General features: G+C 38.6%; 1 protein-coding gene across 4 annotated transcripts; it reads right to left on the bottom strand.

Moving 5' to 3' along the window:
* Nucleotides 1-1,697: 1,697 nt before the first annotated feature.
* LOC106083728 (suppressor APC domain-containing protein 2) lies at nt 1,698-24,490 on the bottom strand. Of its 4 annotated transcripts, none has more exons than XM_013246947.2 (3): nt 24,009-24,490; nt 2,203-3,395; nt 1,698-2,141 (listed from the first exon to the last, which is right to left on the bottom strand). In XM_013246947.2, the coding sequence occupies exons 2-3, from the start codon at nt 3,355-3,357 to the stop codon at nt 1,713-1,715; spliced, it is 1,584 nt and encodes a 527-aa protein (XP_013102401.2). In that variant the 5' UTR covers nt 3,358-3,395; nt 24,009-24,490; the 3' UTR covers nt 1,698-1,712. The 4 variants fall into 4 exon arrangements, with proteins under 4 accessions (XP_013102401.2, XP_059225368.1, XP_059225366.1 ...); XM_059369385.1 differs by having other exon boundaries at nt 24,427-24,489; XM_059369383.1 differs by lacking the exon at nt 24,009-24,490 and adding an exon at nt 17,999-18,502 and having other exon boundaries at nt 2,203-3,378.

The following is a 24,490-nucleotide window of genomic DNA, read 5'->3' as shown; positions in this document are numbered from 1 at the left end:
TTCAACGTGGTATTCACCTTGTTTTTTTGGTGTAACTAAGCAAATATCATTCAAAGTGATCAAATGGCCGCTTAGCCATCATCCCATCAAGTGGTTGGTTGGCTCAGTGGTGGGGGTCGCTGACTCTGAAGTGAGAGGTCGTGGGATCGAGCCCGGGTTCGGTCATTTAATTTTTCTTTTCAAAATTTATTTTTTTTTGTCTAATTAATTAATTAGATCAATAATTTTTGTTTTTTTAAATAATTCCATTTTGGTTTGGATGATATTTGTTTGGTAACTCTCGTGGGTAAGGCAGTATATGGGAGGAAGAGGAAGCACTTGGTGCACTTTAATGTACCATACAGAGAAATAATTCTGATTAAAGCTACATACATACATCCAATGCATTTCGAATGTAATCCACCACGGCACAGTGGGTCGCAGGTTCATATCCCCGAACCAGAATGAAATTTTAAATGGATTTTCCTTCTTAATTAAAGTTTTTGCCATTAACTTTTCTTTTACATTTTCTTTTATATTTAAATTTTGCATGCACATTTGATTTAAATTAACCCCATGATATCCGAATGGGATATATTTCTTACAGTTTTTTTTTCCTTTTTTTTAGGTTTATTTGTCATTTAGCTAGGCTGTTAGCCTTTTAGTTTTGTTTCCTGTTTTTAAAGTAAAGGGATAGTTGTTTTTAGAATCATTGTTGCCTAAATTATTATTGGACTAGTTGCTATCTAAATAATTATTGTTACTTGAATTAGATTTGGTCTAGGCCACAATGAACGTTAATTATCTGGAAATTGTTTTAATGAATTTATTAATGCTGTTTAGGATTAAGGTTATGTGAAAGTTCAAGTTAGCTTTTTCTAGAATTTTAATGGATTATTTTGGATTTTGTTTAATAAACAACATAATGAATATTAGCTAAATTTGCGTTTTGTGATTCCGGGGCTACAAACATTTGAAGGGTAGGTACAGTGGGACCAATGGATAAATATGATATAACTTTGGGTTTTAGTCCTGGTCATGGATGGGCGGGCGTATTACGATGTGAACATCTCTGCATCGGTGGTAGACAAAACCCTCTCTTGAAAATTCCCCCTTTTTTTTTACTTTCCTCTCTCTATTTCTCTCTCCCTCTCTTCTATCTTTCGCACGCACACTTTTAAAATAATATAGTGTAGACATCCCATAGTTTGAGTTTTCAGCCTTAAAGAACCTCCCCATTGCCGACGAGACAGAAGCCGGAAGCTAGCTGCGTGCTGCTGATTTCAGCTCAAACATTTCAGACCATCTTGGGGTTTACTAGACCTAGCGTTGTATGCTACACAGCCGTTGCTGAGTCTATAAGGAACACACAAACATACGAACTTACTAACAAACACAAATTGATTTTTATATATAAGATTTGGCCATTGGCAACTCAACTGAAGTTGGATCCATTAATGTTTACAATACAAACTTTAGTCAATACGCGTACAGAATGCTTGAGCGCCTTGAGGTTCAATGCTTTATCACTTTGGTATACTATGTAAATTTTGGGCCTCCAAAAACGGACTTAGAATTCCTGCAAAAAACGTCAATGAAGATTTTTAACCTTTTTATCTTTAAATGCAAAGCGTAATGAAAATTATGCACACTTTAACTTTATACAAATTTTAATTTGATTTAATTTATTATTAATACTACTTAATATTGGCATTAAGTTGTTTTTTTTTTACTTAATAAACTACATCGGCATCGCCTAACCCACCGCCAGATGATGTACTACACCCTGGCGACGATTGACTTAAGACATTTAAATAACTATTTGTGTGTCGTGCAAGACCAGATCGTTGCTTCATTTCGAACAATTCCGCTAGTAAAGTCTGTTTTTCTCTTTCCAACATTACAATACGTTCACTCTTGAGGTGACCTTCATTGGCCAGAAGACGATTCTGCTGACGTAGACGATCCGTTATGCTATTGCTAAGAGAGGTGGCTGCTCTATTGGAGGAAACTTTGGGCGGAGTTCTAAAAGCTAAATTAAAATGGAAAGGAAAACTACCCCTTTCCCAGGTATCAGCCAGCACAGAAAGGCTGCGATTAACTTCCAATACTCGGGCACGTTGGAAATTCAAACGTTCCTGTTGGACTTCGGACCATTGTTCCTGAAACATAATAAAATATGGTAAAGAGTTGTTTCGTATATTTCCGAGGGTAATGACTTACATTTGATGAACCCATTCTTCCCAAATACTTAATTTTATCCTGGACATTAACCAATTGTTGCATATACCAATCGCGGGCTTTATCTACAGCATCTAGGCCTAAGAGCAGAACTTCTCGTTCTTCTTCGAATTGTTTAAGGCGCTTCAGCATATTATAGTCAATGCCATTTTGCAAAGTATGTCTACGCGGCTCTCTTCGTTTGATGGGAGTCTTTTTTAAGGGCAAATTGGTGAAGTTACCACTGTCGGTGGCCGAGGAGGAGCCACCATCCGCACTGCCACGATACCCACATTGCTGTAGAAAATTTGCCGGCTTTTGTTTGTCTTTTGAATCAATTTCGTTGCGCAGCACTCCCATTTGCCAATTTTGCAAAGCATTTCGAATTTCGGCCTTATCCATAACATTATTGGATGCGGTCAATATGCCACCACCGCCAGCTGTTACTCCTGAAATGGCAACATTAGCGTGTAAAGCTGATGCTCGGGGTGGTTTTGGTGGAGGCGGTGGTGTATTATAGGGCGAACATATGGCATTCGAGGATGTTGTTAAATCTCCATCCGAATCTGGACTTAGTTGAGGTAAACTTAATGTTCTATTGCCTGTCCAAGGATTTGTGGGCAAAGGATTTTCTATATCCAATGCCGGAGCTGATGGGGGTCGCTGTGATTTACTAGGTGACTTTGTTTTCCAACTGGGAGCACTATTCGTTACTGCAGTGATTTTTGTTTGCGCCTGCAATTGGTCCCCATGTGGAGGCGCAGCTGCTATTTGGGTGTTTTGGTTTCTCAATAGGCATAGTTTAAGACCAGCACAAAATCTATCGAATGTTAAAAGGCCACTGGCTGGTGTGACTTTTCGCAATGATTCTATAACACCCCTTGGTAGGCCTTTGCTGCCATCGTCCTGCCAACCTTTCTCAATATCAACAAATTTCACATAGCCCGTACGTTGATCATCCAAAATATCGAATAGAGTTTTCATAGATTGCACAAAGGCCTTGGGCAATGCATCACAAGCACTGGCTGTCAAATTCCCAACGGTTCCAATAACCTGTGGGTTATTATTCATATTATTCATGCCTTTATTTTGTATATTTATGCTTTGATTATTGGTTAGTACTCCCACAAGCACATCCGAATCCTTGAGACGATGCATTCTTTGATTTGTTGAAAAAATCTAAGAAATAGATTTCACTGAAATTATATTAGATAAACATTATTTTAAATTAAATTTAAATTTAAGCTTATTGAAAAATATCCCAAAATTTTGATTTAAAAAATATCACCATTTTAAAAAATGTCTAAATAAAATTTCATTAAATGGAATTTTTAAGAATTTTTACTAAAAATTGTATTGAATATGTTTTTAAATGTCTATTTAATGGAGTTAAAATTTGCGTGTAATAACGGGTTACCGTTTCGCAAGTGAGTGTGCCGTTAACATTTGATCTTGAAATGATTTCCTCTCAAAATTTGAGGGCTTTTGTTTGTACTTGGAAATTCTCAAAGTAAATCCGTTTGAATTCTACAAATATGCATCCATGCGAATTTTGCTTGAAGTATTACATAGCAAAACAATTAAAGGAAGTCTCCTTTGTACAAAAACCACAAATCATATGGTGCAATTCGCCATCTTGCTGTGATCGTCGTTTTGCAAACACACGCAAACAAATTGTGAATACGTGTGTGTGCATGAGCGGAGAATATGCGAGAAAGAAGATAACAACAAAGGGAATGCAAACAATAATCTGACATCTTAATACCGTCAAACCTGGCCGGCTGTTAACAGCTGTTCGCGTGAGACCACTTTTTTGAACCCGCCTTGGAAGTATTAATGGATAAATTACACTGGTCAACACGAACTTTGTTTTCTCCGATATTAAGCGTTTCTATTTCAAATTGAAATTGCTAAATTCGGCAACAGTTCTTTTTCAATAGCCCTTCTTTTTAAAATATAGCATATGTTGTTGCGATGTATTTTATCTTTCGTCTGCTTGATATAAAGGGTTTTTCAATAAGAGGTGTTATTTTGGTATTCAAAGAAAAATGCTATTTAAATTTATTTTATTATTTAAACAAAAAAAGATCGGATGTTTATTATAAAAATATAACATAAAGAGCAAAGTATACCGTAATGAAAATAAAGTAATTAAAAAGAAAATCAGCCAAATGGCCAACACACCCACATTGCAGGACTATATACCTCTCATCAATTACAGGACCATATCCTTTTCATTTTCTATAACCAAATCGCAAAGTAGCTGCCCTATATCCTCGATAGGAAAGCCTCATGAATTCTAACTTTAAGTTCTTGAAACGACGCTTTGCTGTTGGCGTACATCTTTTCTATCACGTGGTCCAAAACGAAAATGTTAAATCACAATATTCCGGTGACCATTTTTGATCATCTCTTCCAAATGTATCACGGCTCGGAAACTTTATTTGTAAAAGAGCCATGGTTTCCTTGCTTGTATGACTCGTAGCGCCGTCTGGTTGAAGGTAAACGTTATCCAGATCAATACCATCCAACTCCGAGAAAAAATCTTTAATCGTCTCTCGATAGCGCAATCCATCCACCGTAACTGTTGATCCAACCTCATTTTTGAAAAAGTAAGGTCCAATGATTCTGCCGGACAATAAAACCATAAACCGAAACACCAGGTTATTCAAAATAAAACTAATATATACTGGAAAAATATAAAAACCTATATCGGACTTAAGCAAAATTGCGATTTAGGAGTACTTAAGAATGGAATTACATTGATGGGGTGCGTCCAGAGGGATCTGGATCTGGATGTGAGTCGAGTGGGTCTGGCTGGTTAGTGAAACAGGTGACGTGTGTCGTGTGGGCCCTGATCACAATAGGGACATATATAACCTGCACTTGTATCTGCCGTACCGTAATTGAGCCAGAACTACTCTGGTTTGCCGGGGAAGGTCAATTTCTTCAGGTGCAATGGGAGGAGGTCGTTCTCCGAGGACTACATTCACCCGGTAGCCATTTACCGTATCTGCTACCGTGTCTGCATGAATGTTGTATATACCCGCTTCATATGCCGCATGATCTAGAGGTTCACTATTTTAGTGTTGAAACTCACGCTCTAGATAATGTACATCTACCTTAAAGCTTCTGGGCGGTGGATATCTATCCACAAGATGATTTGGATGGTCACTGCGATAACAGTCCAAAAGGTATTGCTTAGACAGCATGTAGTTATGTCTTCGCACGGGCAGCATGTAGTTATGTAGGTAGAGGTTAAACGGTGGCAGAGATACATTCCGCCTCAGGGAACTCCCTGTTACACTCTACGGTGCTTCGACTTCTTATCCCTCAATTCCACAAAAGACTGGCGATCATACAGATAATTCGCGACCCATCGTTTCAGGCCTGGCTGGAGGGACGTGTTGCCGATGTCCTCAAATAGTTTGGCATGGCTGACCGTATTGAATGCCTTCGATAGGTTAAGTGCCACGAGGACCGTCTTTTCCATTGGCCAAGCTAAGGGTTGCTCATCTTAAATGTAAGAAATGCATGCCATGTCCACGGTTGTTTTTCAGGGGAAAACGAAGTTCTTTAAAGTTCGTAACTCCCATGATTCGGCGGGAACCTCTGACAACGCCATTTTTTTTGTAATATTTATTGGACATGGGTGCGTATGTGTACATTTTAATAAATATGCCATCATACGCCAGCTTTTTCTCTCATTTTTAATATAAATATATTTATAGAAATCAAAACACGAGGAACCAAATTGATCACGTTATGATAGATGGAAGGCATTCATCCAGCGTGTTAGATGTACGATCGATCCGTTGAGCCAATATAGATTCGGTTTATTACCTTGTTGCAGCAAAGGTTCGCACGCGATTGAACATGGCGAGGAAAGTACGATCAGACACTGCACGGAAGCTGGACATTGAAAAGCTGCAAACACAACAGATGGCAGCGGCATACTCCACTCGACTGACCCAACTGCTTAATGAAAGCACTCCTTGTTCCGATGATATAATAGCGCAGTGGCAAACTATTGACAACTCCAAGGAAAATGCAGCAAAATCCGTACTTGGGTGTCAGAAGCCTTCTCCAAGAAACCCATGGTACGACCAAGAGTGTCGAAATGCTGCTGAAGCCAAGAATGCGGCATATAGAGCAACCCTGCAATTAGTAGCAACGCGCCAGATGAAGGAGAGGTATCGGGAGAAAAGGAGAAGAGAAACGTCTATTCCGCAGAAAGAAAAAGAAAATGTAAAGACGTGAGTGTGAGCAAATTGAGATGTACAGGATTCAGAATGAAGTCCGGAAATTCTATTAAAGAATTAAACATCAAACCGATGGCTTTGGTGCAAGCACATCCTCCTGCAGAGACAAAGAAGGAAATCTGGTAACTTACACAGATAGCATGCTGAGAATATGGAAAGGTAATTGTACCCAACTGCTAGTGTCCGACGTTGGCGGCGAAGAACCGCAGAACCAATCCCTGATGATGGTATAGAATGTTTACCTTCTAGTCAGAATGAGGTGCAAGTAGTAGTGAGCCGACTAAAAAACAACAAGGCAGCAGAAGCCAATGGGTTACCCGCTGAACTATATAAGACCAGACTTGAGCGTACTGTGTGAAAGATTTAAACCTAAAGTCAATGAAATAATTGGGGCCTATCAATGCGGCTTTAGACCTGGTAAATCCACCCTGGACCAGATATTCACACTGCGCCAAATCCTGGAAAAGACCCGAGAAGATAAAATCAACACCTACCATCTCTTTGTTGACTATAAAGCCACTATCGATACTCCTTTACGTTCAAAGGTATTTCAAGCCATGTCTGAGTTTGGTATCCTTGCAAAATTAATAAATAAGACTCTGCAGTATGATACTTGCTGATACGCGTTCCTCAGTAAGAATAGGAAAGAATCTCTCCGAACCATTTTATACCAAACGAGGTTTCAGTTCTCTTTAATATCCTTTTGGAGAAGATTATACGAGATACAGATGTGAATAGATATGGCACACTAATCACAAGAGAACACATGCTACTCGCCTATGCCGACGACATCGATATCATAGGTCGGTCACGGGAAGTAGTAACTGCTGCCTTTGATAGAAACGAAAGAGAGTCAGTGAAAATGGGGCTGGTAGTAAATGGAGATAAGACGAAATGGATGGTTTCAACTCCCAAAAAGCCTTGCACAACCAAGCAGATAAAGAAAATGGAGAAAGTTGGGAACCACAACTTTGAGATAGTCAGCAACTTTATCTACCTCGGCACCGTCGTAACCGAAACGAATGACACCAGTTTTGAGATTAAGCAAGGAATAGCACTGGCAAACAGATGCTACTTTGGACTAAGTAAGCAGTTTAGAAACAAGGCCACCTCTCGACAGACGAAAATTATATTTTGCAAGACACTGATGCTACCAGTGCTGTTATATGGTTCTGAAGCATGGGTACTTGTGAAAGCAGATGAGGCAGTGCTTGGAGTATTTGAGAAAAAGATTCTTCGTAAAATATAAAAAAATTATATACAATATATAGACGTATGAACCTGTATGAGCTGTATGACGACGATAGCATAGTTACACGCTGAGTTGGCTAGGTCATGTTGTCAGAATGTATGAAGAAGTTCCAGCAAATAAGTCTTTTGAAGGCAAACATGGTGGTACACGCAAATGGGGAAGACCAAAAGGAAGTGGGAGACACCTCGAAACTTGATGTCAGAAATTTTAGAATGAACGCAAAAGATCGAGGCGCTTAGAACGCTATTCTACGTTCGAAGGCAAACATGGTGGTAGACGCAAATGGGGAAGACCAAAAGGAAGTGGGAGACACCTCGAAACTTAATGTCAGAGATTTTAGAATGAACGCAGAAGATCGAGGCGCTTAGAACGCTATTCTACGTTCGGCTAGTGGAACAAATATTCTGTCACAGCCAATTAAAAAAAAAAGAAAATATTTATCGAAAAATTAATTGCAAATCAAAGTCATAAGTCATGAGTGTTACGGAATTTATGCCATATCTTTTCCAACTGAAACTAATATGTAATTTTGAAGAAGTCCAATATAGATTTTTTTATATTTCTCAAATATAGATTCACCACATATATTGTGAAACTAATTAGATAAAGCACACAAAATTCTTTTTGCAAATTCATATAAAAAACAACAATAAAATATTATTTTGTGTCCAAAAAAACGAAAATCTGGGTAAAAATCTTTAAGTATGGAACTACACAATATCTCAAAAACAAAAAAAAAAGACTTGGAAATAAAGCCCCAATTTAAGATAGAAACCCAAAAAAAAAAAAAAATCGGGGGGAAACAGCCAACTTTTTTCATTTTGTTGACCAGTGCTATTATGTTTTGCTTCTATTTACAGTGGTTTATCGTAGGATTTTTCATGAAACAGGTTGTCTTTCGAACATAAATTCTAGAGCTTTTAGACATGGTACAAAAAGTAAATGATCTATTTTAAATATAGGAATGACGAAAGCACATTTAAAATTAGAGGTTTATGCTCAATATAGGTCTACAAATGTAGCAAGGCCGATAGGACCGTCTTCAGTTATGATTTGCTTTAATTTAACTTTTGCTTTGTCATTACAGTTTGTAATAGTAGATACATATATATTATCGGTCCAGTACTTTAGTATTTAAGTCCATAGGTAAACATCCATAACTTAAAAAACCATTTAGCGATGATAATTGTAGTCACACTACAGTCTTTTAATTAATAATGAAGAAATTGAGCCAAAATTTAACACAGGCCTGTCTTAAGCAGGTTATGTTCTAGGATTGGTAATATTTGGATACAGCAGTCATATGGAGCGATCACCCAATTCAATTTCTTGAGCTTAACAATGATATCCATTTAAGAAATTTCACTTCCTCACAGCCAATCTATATAAGAAACACACCACACAGACATGGTTTATTACCACGGCTTCAAATTCCAATGAAGTGTATCACGAACTTCCACTTTCTTTAAATCATGTTATAAAACACCTAAGTTATGTTATATCTAGTATCAACAACGAAATACATTCATAAATACACATGGGCAAGATGTTGGGAGTGCGTTGCGTCTCTCATTAATGTTAATTTATGTTAATCTAAGCAGTTAATTATTTGTTTATATTGTGGCTTGAGGTTTTCAGAGTTTGCGTGGGATTTTGACACACATTTTTTTCTGTCGCAAGATGCACGACGAATGGTAATCTTAACGCCAATCAATAATCCGGTATGTTCTGTTAGGTGATTCATCTGTATTAGTAAAAAATAGGTATTAAATTTTCGAATGTTTTGTTTTGTTGAAATTTTATACACTTTGGATTTCTTGTAAATGAGTTATAAAATTTGATACATTTGATCTGTGGGGGAAAATCTCATCAACAATTTTTAATTTACGAACATTTGGAAAACATTCGAGCAGGGTCAACATCTCTTTAATGCATCTAATTTGTACCAGAATGTGTAAGAGGAGTGTCTGCGCTTGATCATCAAAAGTGTGGCATTAAGCCATTCCTGCTGATTAAAATACAGGTTCGCAACAAAGTAAATGGTGTCTTTTTTTAACACTAAGCTTCTGTTGTAAATTATATTTGAGCACTATGGTACTTTAGAGCAGAGTTGCCAATCTTTTGTTTTCAATTAAGATTATTTTGAAACCCGAAAAAAATAATTTCAACTAAACAGATAATCATCGAAATGGGGAGTCTTTAAATAGCAATTTGAAATGTAATTTTATTTTATACTATACTGACCCGGGTCCGCGCCGCTGCGCCTTTTTTTACTTTATATGGAACAAAAGTTCCCTTGGAATATTTATTTTCGACAATTAAAGAGCCTTTAGTGAAATACCATGCTACGAAAATAGTATATCGCTTGACTGAAAGTTTAACAATATAAGTACCTTTATCTGAATCCCATATGATCTTTATTGGCCTACCAATTTAAGTTTGGATGTAAGGTGTACTTCATTCTTTAAATTCTTTATTTCAGCCCGATATTCTCATGATATCTGATTTAGGGGTGTTTTTGGGGGTGAGGTGGTCCCACAGACACGTGGGCCTGAAAAAATATCAGCATCGTGCTCTTCTTTCAAATACCATTTATTTAAATCCCATATTGCCATCGGTTTAGGGAAGTTTACACGATGAGGCGTCTCCCAAACACATGGCCACAAAATAGGTTATCACATTCGTTTTCTTAACTCAGATACCCTTAATTTGAGCCACATATTGGCATGGTCGAAAAATTATTACGCTTTGGGGGGTTTTTTGGGGAAGGGGTGATGCCCTGAATATATGGACCTACATTTGGATATCAAATTCGTATTCTACTTTCAAATACCTTTATTTGAGCCCCATATTGCGATGGTCAGTAAAAAATTGCTGTTTTTGGGGTATTTTGGGAAAGGGCTAGACCCCTAAAAAATTGGTCCCGAAAGTGGGTATCAATTCTTGCTCTAACCCCCAATACCTTTCATTTAAGCTCCATATTGACATGGTCGGTAAATATGCCCGATTTAGGGGTGTTTTGGAGATTGGGGTTGTCCCCCACACACTAAGCCCGGAAAATATATCAGCAACGTGCTCTATTCTCATATATCTATTGGGTTGCCCTAAAAGTAATTGCGGATTTTTCATATAGTCGGCGTTGAAAAATTTTTTCACAGCTTGTGACTCTGTAATTGCATTATTTCTTCTGTCTGTTATCAGCTGTTACTTTTAGCTTGCTTTAGAAAAAAAGTGTAAAAAAAGTATATTTGATTAAAGTTCATTCTAAGTTTTATTAAAAATGCATTTACTTTATTTTAAAAAATCCGCAATTACTTTTTGGGCAACCCAATATATATCATTTATTTGAACCCCATATTGCCATTGGCCTCAAAATTGGATATCAAATTCGTTTTCTAATCTCATTTAAACTCCTTATTGCAAAAGTCAGCCAATATTTAGTTCCACTCTCTTTAAGACCCAAATTGTCTTGGTGAGAAAATATGTTCTATTTGGGGGTTGTTATGGTGTTGGGACGTCCTCTAGACAGTTGGTCCCTAATATTGATATCAGATACGTTTTATACTCCCTAATACCTTTAATTTGAGACCCATATTTCCATAGTCGGCAAACATGATCGGCTTGGGTGGTGTTTTGGGGGATGGGCGGCCACTCAGTGAGTTGGTCTTGAAAATATATATCGGATTCGTGTTCCACTTTAAAAACCCTCTTATATGAGCCTCATATTGCAATAGTCAGCAAATACTTACTATTTGGGTGGTGTTGTGGGGGTGGCGTGGCCCCATAGACACTTTTCCCGAATATTGATATCAAATTCGTGCTTTATTTCCAAAGACCTTTCATTTGAGCCCCATATTGCTAGGGTCGTAAATTTCCATATTGCTAGGGTCGTAAATTTCAAATTTCCCCCTTTGGGGGATGTTTTTGGTAAGGACGGACCCCCAAACACATGGTCCCATATTTGGATATCAGATTCACATTCTGCACCCAAATACCTTTTATTTAAGCCCCATAATCCCATGGTCAGTAATGTTCTGTTCGGGGGGTGTTTTGGGGAAGGGGTGGACCCCCAGAAACGAGGTCTCATATTTGGATATAAGATTCGTATTCTATTCGCAAATACCTTTCATTTGAGTCCCATATTGCCATGGTTGGTTAATATGTCCGATTTAGGGGTGTTTAGGGGATTTGGGTGGTCCCCCTAACACTTAGCCCGACAATTGGATATCAGATACGTTTTCTTATCCTAAATACCTTTCATTTGAGTTCCATATTGTCGCGATTGGTCTAAATATATGTTTGGTAGGTTTTAGGGTGTGGCGGCCCCCCTGTACCCCATCCGAAATTTGGATACCAAGTTTTTACTTTTAGGGTACTACAAAAAAGCACACGAAATTTCGCTTAAATCGACCAACCATCTCAGATATCAAAAAATGTAGTACCATATTTTCACCACGGGATCATTATGCACCATTTGTGAAAATTTCAAGAAAATCGGTTCAGCCGTTTCTGAGTCTTTAAGGAACAAAAAAACAAACAAAAAAACAAACAAACAAATAAACAAACCTACAAAAAAAACCAAAATAATTTTTATATGGGTTGCCCAAAAAGTAATTGCGGATTTTTCATATAGTCGGCGTTGACAAATTTTTTCACAGCTTGTGACTCTGTAATTGCCATCTTTCTTCTGTCAGTTATCAGCTGTTATTTTTAGCTTGCTTTAGAAAAAAAATGTAAAAAAAGTATATTTGATTAAAGTTCATTCTAAGTCTTATTATTAATGCATTTACTTTCTTTTAAAAAATCCGCAATTACTTTTTGGGCAACCCAATATATAAGATAAGATTATTTGTCTCTCAAAGGCTAAAAAAGAATCGCGCTGAATGTCCGCGCAAATGAATATCGCCAGAACTGAAGATTTTTATTGATAGCAGAAAATAAATTATCAGACACAGGCGGATCGCTAGTACTTTAGTGGTCTCCGGGAGCTAAGTTTCTATGGAAGCCACCACAAGCCAAAAACAACAAATATCAACGCTTTTCATCGCAGTCGAATAAAAATTACTCTTTTATGAACTCAAAACGTATATTAGACAAATCGATCAATATAAAGTTATAAATAAAGCCCGATCTTGACTGGCTAAGGATAAAGAGGATCTCAAAACAACTAACTGTACCGAATTTCGCCACAATCGGATGAAAAATTATATTTTTTTATTGGCTCAAGATCGCCAACATTCACATATAGCCCGAACTGGGCCATATTTCGGATTTTATAATATATGTATGTAGGTTAGGTTGAAGGTTGAAGGTTAGGTTAGGTTTGAGTGGCAGTCTGTCATCAGACTGACTTAGACGTTTTTGTCCATTGTGATATCATAGGAACAGAAGAAGGAAGATGCCTTCTAGTTCCTACCGTTGAACCATCCAGATCGCTTTAAAAAGCCCAACAACTTGCGAACGTTCACATCCGCTAAATCAGACAGGTTCTCAAAGAATGAGAACCTATAGAGGTACTCCTTCTAACTGCTAGTGCGGGACACACACACAGAAGGTGTTCTATAGTCTCTTCTTCCTCGATGCCCCTACAGCTTCTGCAAAAGTCGTTGCTGGCAACCTTCAGTCTGTCAGTATGTTTTCCTATTAGACAGTGACCCGTCATGACGGACACAATGATTATGAGACGTCTGTTCTAGCCAATGACAGCAAAGCAGCAGACCTCTTCAAATCTAGATGAGGCCACATAGTTTTGGAATGCTCACAGCCCCCTCTTAGTGACCATCTATCATTCGTTACCCTTCAGGCCTGGTCCTGAAAACCTACCATATATGTCGCTAGAGGCATATCCACAGATTGTAGTGTCCCTGGAGTGTGTAAGGTAGTTCCTAGTCTCGCAAGCTCGTCTGCTTTAGAATTCCCTGGGATATCTCTGTGGCCCGGTACCCATAACAGGTGAATTTTGAACTATTCAGCCACCTCTGAGAAGATATTAATGCCAATCGTCGTAATGACATTATATCTTAGCCATTCCACCACTTCCTTAATTGCAAGGATCTCCGCTTGATACACATTGCAGTGGTCGGGTAACCTTTTCGATATGACAAGTTCTAGATTTTTAGAGTACACCCCAAAGCTCACCTGGTCGTTTAGTATGGAACCATCCGTATAGAAATCTGTGTAACTTCTGTTACCAGGAATATCGTAGTTCCAATCGGTTCTATCAGGAATAGTGGTACAGTAATTTTTATCAAAAAGCGGCTCAGGTAGGGTGTAATCCACACTGCCTGAAACATCGGATATAGTATCAAGTATAACACAGTGTCCGTGGCCTCCACATGATCAATGAGAAAGCTCCCTTAACCTCATGGCAGTGGTCGCTGCGATTTTGGTAGCCACAATGTCCAGAGGCATACGATGTAGCATTAAATTCAGTGCATCAGATGGCGTCGTCCTCAGTGCGGCTGTAATGCACAAACAAGCCATCCTTGGGATCCGGTTAAGTTGAAAAGAGGGTGGGGATGTTAATCAGCCCCATGTTACTAAGGACATTCACCTAAGCCAGTAATCGGCTTACTGTGCGCTCTAAATAATAAATACAAAAATACCATCGAAAAAAGAAAATCTAAGTTAGGAATTCCGTGCTACTTAAAAAATCCTTAATTGTTTTCCATGCCACTCCACTAAGTTGGTTCATGCCTGGTATTGTGTCCCCACCTAAGTGCCGGTATCTGTTAGACGCGAAAGCCGGACAATGACAAAGAAAATGCTCCAACGTCTCATCATTATCCCCGCATACCCTACACATGCTATAACTTGCCACTCGGATTTCATATAAGTGAGCTCGTAGTCCTTTGTGTCCCGTTATGATACCAATAGCTACCTTTCAGTAACAGCCTCGTCTTTTCACCATCTGGACCCCCCCATTAGGATTTTCGCCGTCCTACCTATCATTTCTCTGTTCCACAGGGTTGCATGCGCATGCGTCGCCCACGACCCTAATACGGACTGCGTCGACCCGAAAGGGTAAACTAAATTCATTGACGGCAGTCCTCTGGCCATCACCGCCAAACCGTCAGCTCTTTCATTCCCCTTACTCCGTTATGGCCCGGCACCCAAAACAATGCGGATTTTGCCATCCTCAGAGAAGGCGTTAATCTCCTTCTTACACTGCAAGACTGTTCGTGACCTTACCGTCCAAGTTGTTATTGCCCTTATGGCAACTTTACTGTCCGTAAAGATGTTAACACTCGACGTCCTCGCGCATTTCGTGATCGCCCGGATCTCTGCTTCACGACCGCATTATGGTCAGGCAGTCTAAAACAGATCTCAGTCCCTGGGTTCTCAATGTAGAACCCCAGGCCCACTCTGTTCTCTAGCTTTGATCCATCCGTGTAACATAATTCCAGATAGCAATACCTGGATTCCGTCAATTTAAAACTGTGCCGCTGGCAGCAGTGCCTCGCACTCGACCTCAAGTGTCATCTCAGGTATCCGATCGGAAACCTCTTCACTTTCTTCAAAGTTTCCTGTCGTTGCCTCGATTATACCGCGATGGTATGAGTTGCACCCATACTCAATCCATTCTGCCATCGCCTTAAGTCTCATAGTCTCGTACTAACTGCCTCACATTTAATCTGTATGTCAATGGGTCGGATATCTAGAATAGCCTTCAGTGCCTAACTGGGCGTGGCCCACCTATGCCAAGACAACATGTTCTCTGAACCTGTTATTTGGTCCTTATGTTACACTTTTTCTCCAAAGCTTTCCACTAAACTACTGAGGCGTAAGTAAGTATTGGTTTAATCACGCTCCTGTAGAGCCAGTGGACTATCGTCGGATTCAGGCCGCATTTCGAGCCTACGGCCCGTCTTCATAGTGCCTAACATTTGTCCGCCTTCTCAGTACGCTCCTAAATGTGACACTTCCAATTCAGTTTCCTGTCCAAGATCACCCCTAAGTATTTGACCTCGGCAGATATCAAAATCGTCTTATTAAGGAAACGTGGTGCGTTAAATTAGCCCATCTTCGTCTTTCTCGTGAATAGGCATATTTCAGTCTTCTATGGATTAACATGGAGACCTCTTGGTCTTTCCAAGTCATATGCCATATGCAAGACCCTTTCGGCCCTTCTGCATAGCTGGTTCGGATCCTTACCTCTTGGAAGTATTATAACGTCGTCTGCGTATGTAACTCACTAATACAGCTTACTGCCCGAATTTTTTGCGAAATCGGTTAATTAATGTACCTAAATGTTTGAAATGCTCTATGAAGCGACCTAAAATTGCAAATATGCCCACGAATATTGTGGCAAACTTCTCATATATCAATGACCGCTGTCCGATTTAAGTTTAAGCTCAATGAGAAGATACCTCCTTTTTATAGCCGAGTCCGAACGGCGTGCCGCTGTGTGAAAACTCTTTGGGGAGAAGTTTTTGCATGGCATAGTACCTCATGATGGTCACCGTAGCGCAGAGGTTAGCATGTCCGCCTATGACGCTGAACGCCAGGGATTCGAATCCTGGCGAGACTATCAAAAAAATTGTAAGCTGTGGTTTTCCCCTACTAATGCTGGCAACATTTGTGAGGTACTATGCCAAAGAGGTGTCGCACTGCGGCACGCCGTTCGGACTCGGCTTTAAAAAGGAGGCCCCTTATCATTGAGCTTAAAAACTTGAATCGGACTGCACTCATTGAGATGTAAGAAGTTTGCCCCTGTTATTTAGTGGAATGTTCATGGGCAAAATTTGCATAGTAGTTAGGAGGGGATAACCACCCCTGACATTTTTTTCTGATGTTCTTTCTAGGCAGGATTCGAAACCAGCCGTTCATCTTCATAGGCGGATATGCTAACCCCTGCGCTGCAGTGGCCTCCATGAAGCGATCTGTCGATAATAATTTCTACTAAACTCAAAAATTGCATGTCATACAATTTAATCGAGAACATACCATAATGGCCACACTGCCCTACACCATAACTTTTTTGGAATGTGTCCCAGCGCAGGCGTTTCCCAGGCCTCTGATGTCGTGCTGAGTATAATTACTGGTTGCCAAAGTATTTTTTATTTCTTTTGTTCACACCACATAATCACTTGCTACTGTACGAAAAATTAATTCATTTCTTTAAATAAAACAATGAGGGGTTTTTCCTGTTCCAATTGTGCAGTCATTGAAGTTTATATAAGCAAACAATGGTGATTTCTTAAATTGAAAGTAAAACCAGTTAAAATGTAAATTAACTTTATTTGAATTAGTGGTTTCTTGCTACATACTTGTGGCATCAACAGTATATTGTAACACAGAAGTAATCAACGCGGGTCAAATTAAGCGGTGACTCAAACAAAAGTCATATGACACAAGTTAATTGATTGACTGAGATCAGCAAGAGTGGGTCTTATTATATCTTTGGTTATTTTCGAGCTTCATTGATCCTCTAACATCGAATGGAGGATATTCTAACTTCATCATTCCTCCAAATCTGTAGTGTTTGTTGGCGATTCAGATTTTTAGAAATAAACTCCTCTAAACATTTCTAAATGTTTATTTCCACCTGGATCGTTCTTAAATTTTTCCACGATTTAGCCATGTCCGTCCGTTTGTCTGTCTGCATTGTTTACACTACAGTCTTTAAAAATAAAGAAATTTTATAAAAAAACAGATCGTTTATCCAATTTCGAGGCTTACATGTAATTTTTACCCGATTTTGGCAAAATTTGTCACAGGGAGTTTAATACCCATGCCAAATATGGTCTAACCGATATCACGGGATAGTGGTGAGCCACAAACGCCGAGGTCCGATCAGTGTGGTGTTCATTCCTGTCACAGAAGCTTAGCTGCGAGCTACCGCGCACGTTCACAGGTTGCGGATAGTGGAATACTCCGGCAGTCGCGGACGATTAGCGCTATCGAGCGATGAATCTCAATGAGAAGAAGGGCGGCACCGGCTCTTGCATAAATACTGAGTGACTATGATGCTCGATGTGACAAGGCGAGTTATTGGAGCCTTTAAAAAACCATGGGCCACCCTGTTCCCGCGGCGATCGTTCATTTGGATCGGAACGAGCTTGCTCACCTACAGGAGTTTGACGAGCATCGCCATCCCCACATGCAAATGTGGCTACAACAACCACAACCGATATCATCAATATTGGACTTATAAAGCTTTAAAATACATTTATTACCAGATTCCAATGAAAAGTGGAAGTTATGAAAGAGCGTCGATTCTCGTATCAATATAAAAAATATTTTACAGTAATACTTAAAATTGATTTTTACGTCATAACTCTACCTGTGTTGTTCGTCCCACGAATATTCCAGTTTTCTTAACACAAAGTTGAGTTTCAAATATTGTTTTTATCATATGCTCTAGTTTTGCTTCAAATTGTGATTTTATCTAGTTACATATTTTTATCGCAATCTAAATGAACTTTGTTACGATAGTAGCCGAAAACGAAACCAAGAGATTTCAGCTCCAATGAGAAAATATTATCAAAGGGCTGTATGGCTGTGCGAAACTAGAACGTGGAAGTGAGAGATGTGCATGACCTTCGTTTACAAAGACAAACAGTATTTGTGTGAATCAAAATTGGTAACACCCACATAGAACACAATTTTTGTAATATTATATAAAAACGCGGGGTTTTATATGCATATACCAATGCGATATTTTTAACTTCCTTTTTTATTTGCGCTTTAATAAAATATTACATATTTTTGTTTTTGCGCAAACATTTCCTAGTTATTCACTACACTTTTTTTAAAGGTTCTTGTATAAACTACTTTTCCATGGCATTCCTTTCCAAAACCACAAATATTTCAGTTATTTACATTTTATGTGGTCGTTTTTATGTTTTGTTTTCTTTTTTGATTCCCTTGCCGAACTTTTACATATGCACTCATGGCTAAGACTGATAGACCATCGATTGAAAACGATGTATTGAAGAATCTGAAGAAAATACAAAATATACACAGCGAAATGGTATGGAAACGGTCAAACATGTTTGTTGGCGCAGAGTTGAAACGACCCAAACCGAAAATCCATAGTTAAAAACAAAAGACTTAAGACACAAACCTGATTTCTTGAATGCACAACAAAAATCTTGTTTTTGGTCGGGTAGATGGATGGAGATGGATGGTAAATTTTGTATGGTCGTTTTTTTTTTGTTTGGTGTTATTGTGGTTGTTTTCTTTTTGGCGTTCTTGTTGTTTGGATGCTGGATTATGTGTAAGCGCATACGTACATACACAAACCTACATACATACATAGACATGCATAGACGCTGTTGCTTGTGCAGCTACATACGTATATACATACGATTATTAATGTGAATATGAAGTTTTTGTTGTTTTTTCAATACATAGTATTTTATTTTTCGTTTTTGCAATATTTACAGCTGGAATTTGCACAACTTGTGTAATCAAGCATTAAATAATCTCAATTTTGTTTTGTAATTGATATGCCACACGAGTTGGTTAAACATAGAAATGTATGTGTGTATGTATTTTTATCGATTTAGTTAAATTTCGCACTCATTATGCAATTGAGCGCGTCTCACAGAACTTCTGTGGCCGAGTATATTAAGCATACTGGCATTTTTAAATATTACAACGACCATTTCTAGCTCAGCTCAAGTGGTTGGTTTCTCCACAATTCTTTTAACTTGTTTTGATTTTTGCTATCGAATGCTTTAGCACACCACCCAAGACAAGGTTATCCATGCGGTTATGCAGCAGCAATTTTTCCGCTTCATCCTCAACATCGTTGTATTCTGTTTTTGAGGTATTTGCACTTTACCACAAAATATTGAACTTATATTTAGTACATATGGGATGTTCCTTGGTTGCTGTTGCAATGAATCAAGAAGTTTTTCTAAAAAAAAAAAAACACATCCGATGATTTGATAGCAGTGCTGGGTAGAATGACTCCTTGTTTCTTCTTATGTTTTCTTTTTGGGAGAAAATTTTTAAGAATGCTTTTTCATGATGAACAAGAAGCAAGAGCTCAAAATATTTGTCTTGGAGAAAGTTTGAAAAATGATTTTCTAAAGGTATTTTTCACTTCTTTAGTATGTAATCTAACTTCTACTAGAACCAATGTTAAGGGCTTTTGGCTAGTATACCGAATCTTCATCAGCGCTACGAAATCCATCATTCTTCGAATGCCAGGACATCCAGTGCCAAATTCGGTAAATACGAACTTCTGACATTTTTTGGAGGACAACATATGCCATACAATTGGCTTACAAATGGAAATTGCCGAAAAGATTTTGAGTATAGCCTCAAAAGACCATTTCTTCAAGTCCCTGGGGAAAAATTATTAACTTAGAGTTAGAATGCCACATAAACTGAAGGAAAATGCTAAAAATTTGAGTGGTAATTGCCGCTCTAAATCTTGATCGATACGGGATACTTGTGATCGAGGGACTATTCTTATGAAGAAAAGTTCCTAGTGGCGAAAAGTATGTCCGCTACATATGAAAATGAAAAAGGAGAAAAGACAATATTTGGGAGCCAGGAGTGTGACGCCGACCCACCGCAAAAAACCTCAAAACTAACATGAAGGTAGATCAAGACAATATTCGACTCAAATGAGAGGTCTTTAAGTGCAGAATACAAATTTGATATATCTTGGAGGCAGCCAGAAAAAAAAACTGAAAAACTGTATAGGGACAATATGCGAGCCAAATTAAATGTCCTTTGAATAAGAGTGCGAGACATAGAAAGACTCTGGGGTTACAAAGATCTTTTTACGGGGAAAAAGTGGTGTAATACAGTTGTATTCGCTTGCCAATAAAATGACCCTCATCGGTCCATTTTCTGATGTACAATAGTTATCCATCCGAATAAAGAGGGCTGGTTCATAAATCTTAAGTTTTGGATACACAAAGGACTCATTTCCTTTACTTTCTTGTGTTAAAAAAGAAAAAAATATTTGTAGAAGAAAAAAACTTGGTAATCCCGTGCACATAAGTGTGCACGGGATTGAGTATTTTATTTTCATTCATTTCATTTAGGCTTTTTGAGTCTAAAGAAGTAAAGTCTTGAAATAGATTTATATGGGACTTTACCTATTTTTAGGCTACCAAGGCGGATATTGGTGTGGGTGGAAGACACCACAGCGTTAGCACATCTTGGCGAGAACATCAGAAAAAAAAATAACAAAATTCGGCGGTGGTTATCGCCTCCTAATGCTGGCGACATTTGTGAGGCACTGTGCCATTTGAAAAAATGGTATTACAGCCATGTAAAAACTTTTCCCAAAGAGGTGTCGCACTGCAACACGCCGTTCGGACACGGCTATAAAAAGGAGGGCCCTTATCATTTACCTTAAACTTGAATCGGGCAGCACTCATTGATATGTGAGAAGTTTGCCCCTATTCCTTAATGGAATGTTCTTGGGCAAATTTGCATTGTTAAAGGGCAGGTTGCTACAGTAAAATATCCGCCTACTTAAGAAGATGGAACGATCCGCATTGTTAAGATGCAGGCCTACTGGGGAGTAATGGGGAATTAAAGAGCAGACGATTTGCCCGTGAAAGTCAGTAAATTTGGTTAATTGGCTGCCGAAAGTGTTCTTGACGTAAGTCCGTGCAAGACAGAAGTAGTTCTTTTTAGCAGGAGACTTAGTGGGTTGCCTAAAAAGTAATTGCGGATTTTTTAAAAGAAAGTAAATGCATTTTTAATAAAACTTAGAATGAACTTTATTCATCTCCATCCATCCATCTTCCTGGCAAATTTAGTATTCCACGCTCATAGAACTTCTGGCCTTTATCTGCAAAAAACTGAACATAGTGCGATTTTATAGCCTCATCATTGCCGAAAGTTTTACCATTTAAGGCGTTCTGCAAAGATCGAAATAAATGGTAGTCTGATGGTGCAAGGTCAGGGCTATATGGTGGATGCATCAAAAGTTCCCAGCCAAGCTCACTCAGTTTTTGGCGAGTGACCAAAGATGTGTGCGGTCTAGTGTTGTCCTGGTGGAATAGGACAAATTTACGATTGACCAATTCTGGTCGCTTCTCCTTGATGGCTGTATTCAATTTGTCCAATTGTTGACAGTAAACATCCGAATTAATCGTTTGGTTCCTTGGAAGCAGCTCAAAATATACCACACCCTTCCAATCCCATCAAACAGACAGCATAACCTTTCTTTTGGTGGATATCAGCCTTTGAAGTGGTTTGAGCTGGTTCACCATGCTTGGACCATGATCGTTTTCGACTAACGTTGTTGTAAACAATCAATTTTTCATCTCCAGTTATGATTCGTTTTAAAAACGGATCGAATTCATTGCGTTTAAGGTGCATACCACAAGCGTTGATTCGGTTTGTTAAATGAATTTCTTTCAATACATGTGGTACCCATATTAAAATTGGCGCCAAACAAACAAATGTAAACAAAATTTCGCGCACTTTTTTTTCTAAAGCAAGCTAAATGTAACAGCTGATAACTGACAGAAGAAAGAATGCAATTACAGAGTCACAAGCCGTTGAAAAAATTTGTCAACGCCGACTATATTACTACAAATTACCGACAATTACTTTTTGGGCAACCCAATAATTTGCCCACAGAGACACCTGTCTCCTTAGGAGGAGAGAATGATCCATTTACTGAAAGCGAAATAGCTGGGTGTTTTGCTGGACAGAAAATTGAGCTACAAATCCCACATTTGGGGAAGGGCAGCTCTTGCTCTATACATCTGCAAGAGAGCCATTTGCAAAAGTTGGGGGTTTAAACCGCGTGTCATGCACTGAGTATATACTACAGTTGTGTTGCAGTCTGGAGGACGGAGCTTCAAAAGTCCACATATTACTCAATACGCAGCCGGATCCAAAGGATGACTTGCTTATACGCCACAGCCGCACTGAGGATGAAACCATCTGAAGCACAGAATTAAATGCTACACCTTATGCCTCTAGACTTTGCTGCGACCACTGCTGTGAGAGTAAATGAGCTTTCTGTTTTGTCACGTGGCGGCTACGGATACTGTGTTACCCTGATGCAATGCCCCATGTTCCAGGCAGTGTGGATTACACATTGCCTGAGCCGCTTTTGCTTTTTGCAAAAAGTCCTGTACCGCTATTCCAGATAGAACACATTGGAACTACAATATTCCTAGTAATAGAAGTTACATAGACTTCTATACCGATGGTTTCAAACTAGACAACCAGATGCGCATATAAAAATAATTTTGAAAAACAACTTTTGTCGAAAAAACAACTACGAAAGTTGTTAATTTTCCTGCAACAATTTATTTTGAATCTCGACGACCCAAAGTACAAATTTGCTGTTGAAAGGAACTTTTTGCAAGCCAACATATAACAACAACAACAAAAATATATCCATAAGCAAGGCAAAAAACCATCTAACCAGCCAAGGCATGTGCTTTGCATCGGGTCGTTCGTTTTACTGCCGTTATCGGATTTTCGTCTGTCACTCTCTAATATCACCCTTAAAAACAAAGCAGTTCAAGATTCACCTGTTCTGGGTGCGGGGCCACAGATATATCTTAGGGAATTGTAGAGCAGACGAACTTGCGAGACTAGGAACTAGAGAAACAGGGTACACCCACAGAGAATCTGTGCCTCTAGCGACATCTAAGCTAAGTTTTTAACATCGGGTCCGAAGGGCAACGAATGAAAGATGGTCACAAATGGTGGGTTGCGAACATTTCAAAATAATGTGGCATAATCTAGACTTGAAGAGGTCTAACGATCTGTTGTCACAGGCTGGAACAGACTTCCAAGTAATTCGGTCAGTCACAACAGGTCACTGTCTGAACGGAAAACATTCGGACAAATGGAAGGTTGCAAGTAACGACTTCTGCAGAAGCTGTGAGAACATCGAGGAAGAAGAGATTATAGAACATGCTGTGTGTGTGTTTTTCAGTTATGCCGTCCATGGTACGATTCATTGAAATTTCTGTATTGGCCGACTTTATGCTTGTCTTTTCACATTATTCTTTGTGCAAAATTTTATCCAATTAAATCCAAATATTTTTATAAAATGTTGAAAACTGTATTCAACTAAACTCCCAACTAATCCAACTAAAACCTCTTTAGAGGAAGATGTGCCAATCACGGTAGCAAGTATAATTTTAAATTCGAAACGTTCTTTAAGAAAAATGTTATAAATTTTTCTGAAATGTGTGTCATATGAAATTATAAACGTTTACTTCACATTATAATCTCCAATGTAGACGAGCGCCACAACTCTTGGTATGCTTTGTATTTTATTGCGAGTATAATAATCACTATCTGTAGTGTCCCATATCCCGGTTTTTATATCCCGTTTTTGTTACCTTGTTTGTGTTGCTTATTTCGTAGATTCTTGTTCACTTAATTCCATTCTATGTTAGCCGCTTTCATGTCAGAAAAAAATCGACCACAAGAAAATTGCATACTTGTTTGTCATTACCATTAACATTAAGAACACAATTGTCTGTCTTTATGTTTGCTGTGTCTATTTATAAGTTTCTAGCTAGGTAAGTGTAAGCGAATAGGTACCGACATCTCCGGCCATTACATTGTAATTTTTGCAATCTTTCTGTTCTGCTACATTGCTTAGTTTTAACTTGTGCTAAACAAAAAAATCCTTTAGATTGTAGGCTCTTTTTTGGTTCCTTTTGACTTGTAAGGTAACTGGCGATTGTTTTGTTAATTTCGCTTGCGCTTGTTTGACTATCGGTATCCGCGACTGTGCACTATTATATTTTGTACCTTGTGGCTTTGCCGTGTTACTTCTCGTGTTGCCGCGTCGTGTTTTGTTTACGTGTGTTCTGCT

This window comes from Stomoxys calcitrans, chromosome 5 (assembly GCF_963082655.1).
Source record: "Stomoxys calcitrans chromosome 5, idStoCalc2.1, whole genome shotgun sequence".
NCBI lineage: Eukaryota > Metazoa > Arthropoda > Insecta > Diptera > Muscidae > Stomoxys > Stomoxys calcitrans.
The sequence above is the reverse complement of the archived record's forward strand: the minus strand, read 5'-3'. Positions and strand labels throughout refer to the sequence as shown.

What these genes read in the sequence shown, in the direction of transcription:
- LOC106083728 (XM_059369383.1), bottom strand. Translation starts at nt 18,070, where the DNA reads ATGATAAAAACAATATTTGAAACTCAACTTTGTGTTAAGAAAACTGGA. An exon ending in TCGTGGGACGAACAACACAG is followed by an intron (nt 3,379 to 17,998) that starts GTAGAGTTATGA and finishes TCTATTTCTTAG; the next exon opens with ATTTTTTCAACAAATCAAAG. An exon ending in GAAGAATGGGTTCATCAAAT is followed by an intron (nt 2,142 to 2,202) that starts GTAAGTCATTAC and finishes ATTATGTTTCAG; the next exon opens with GAACAATGGTCCGAAGTCCA.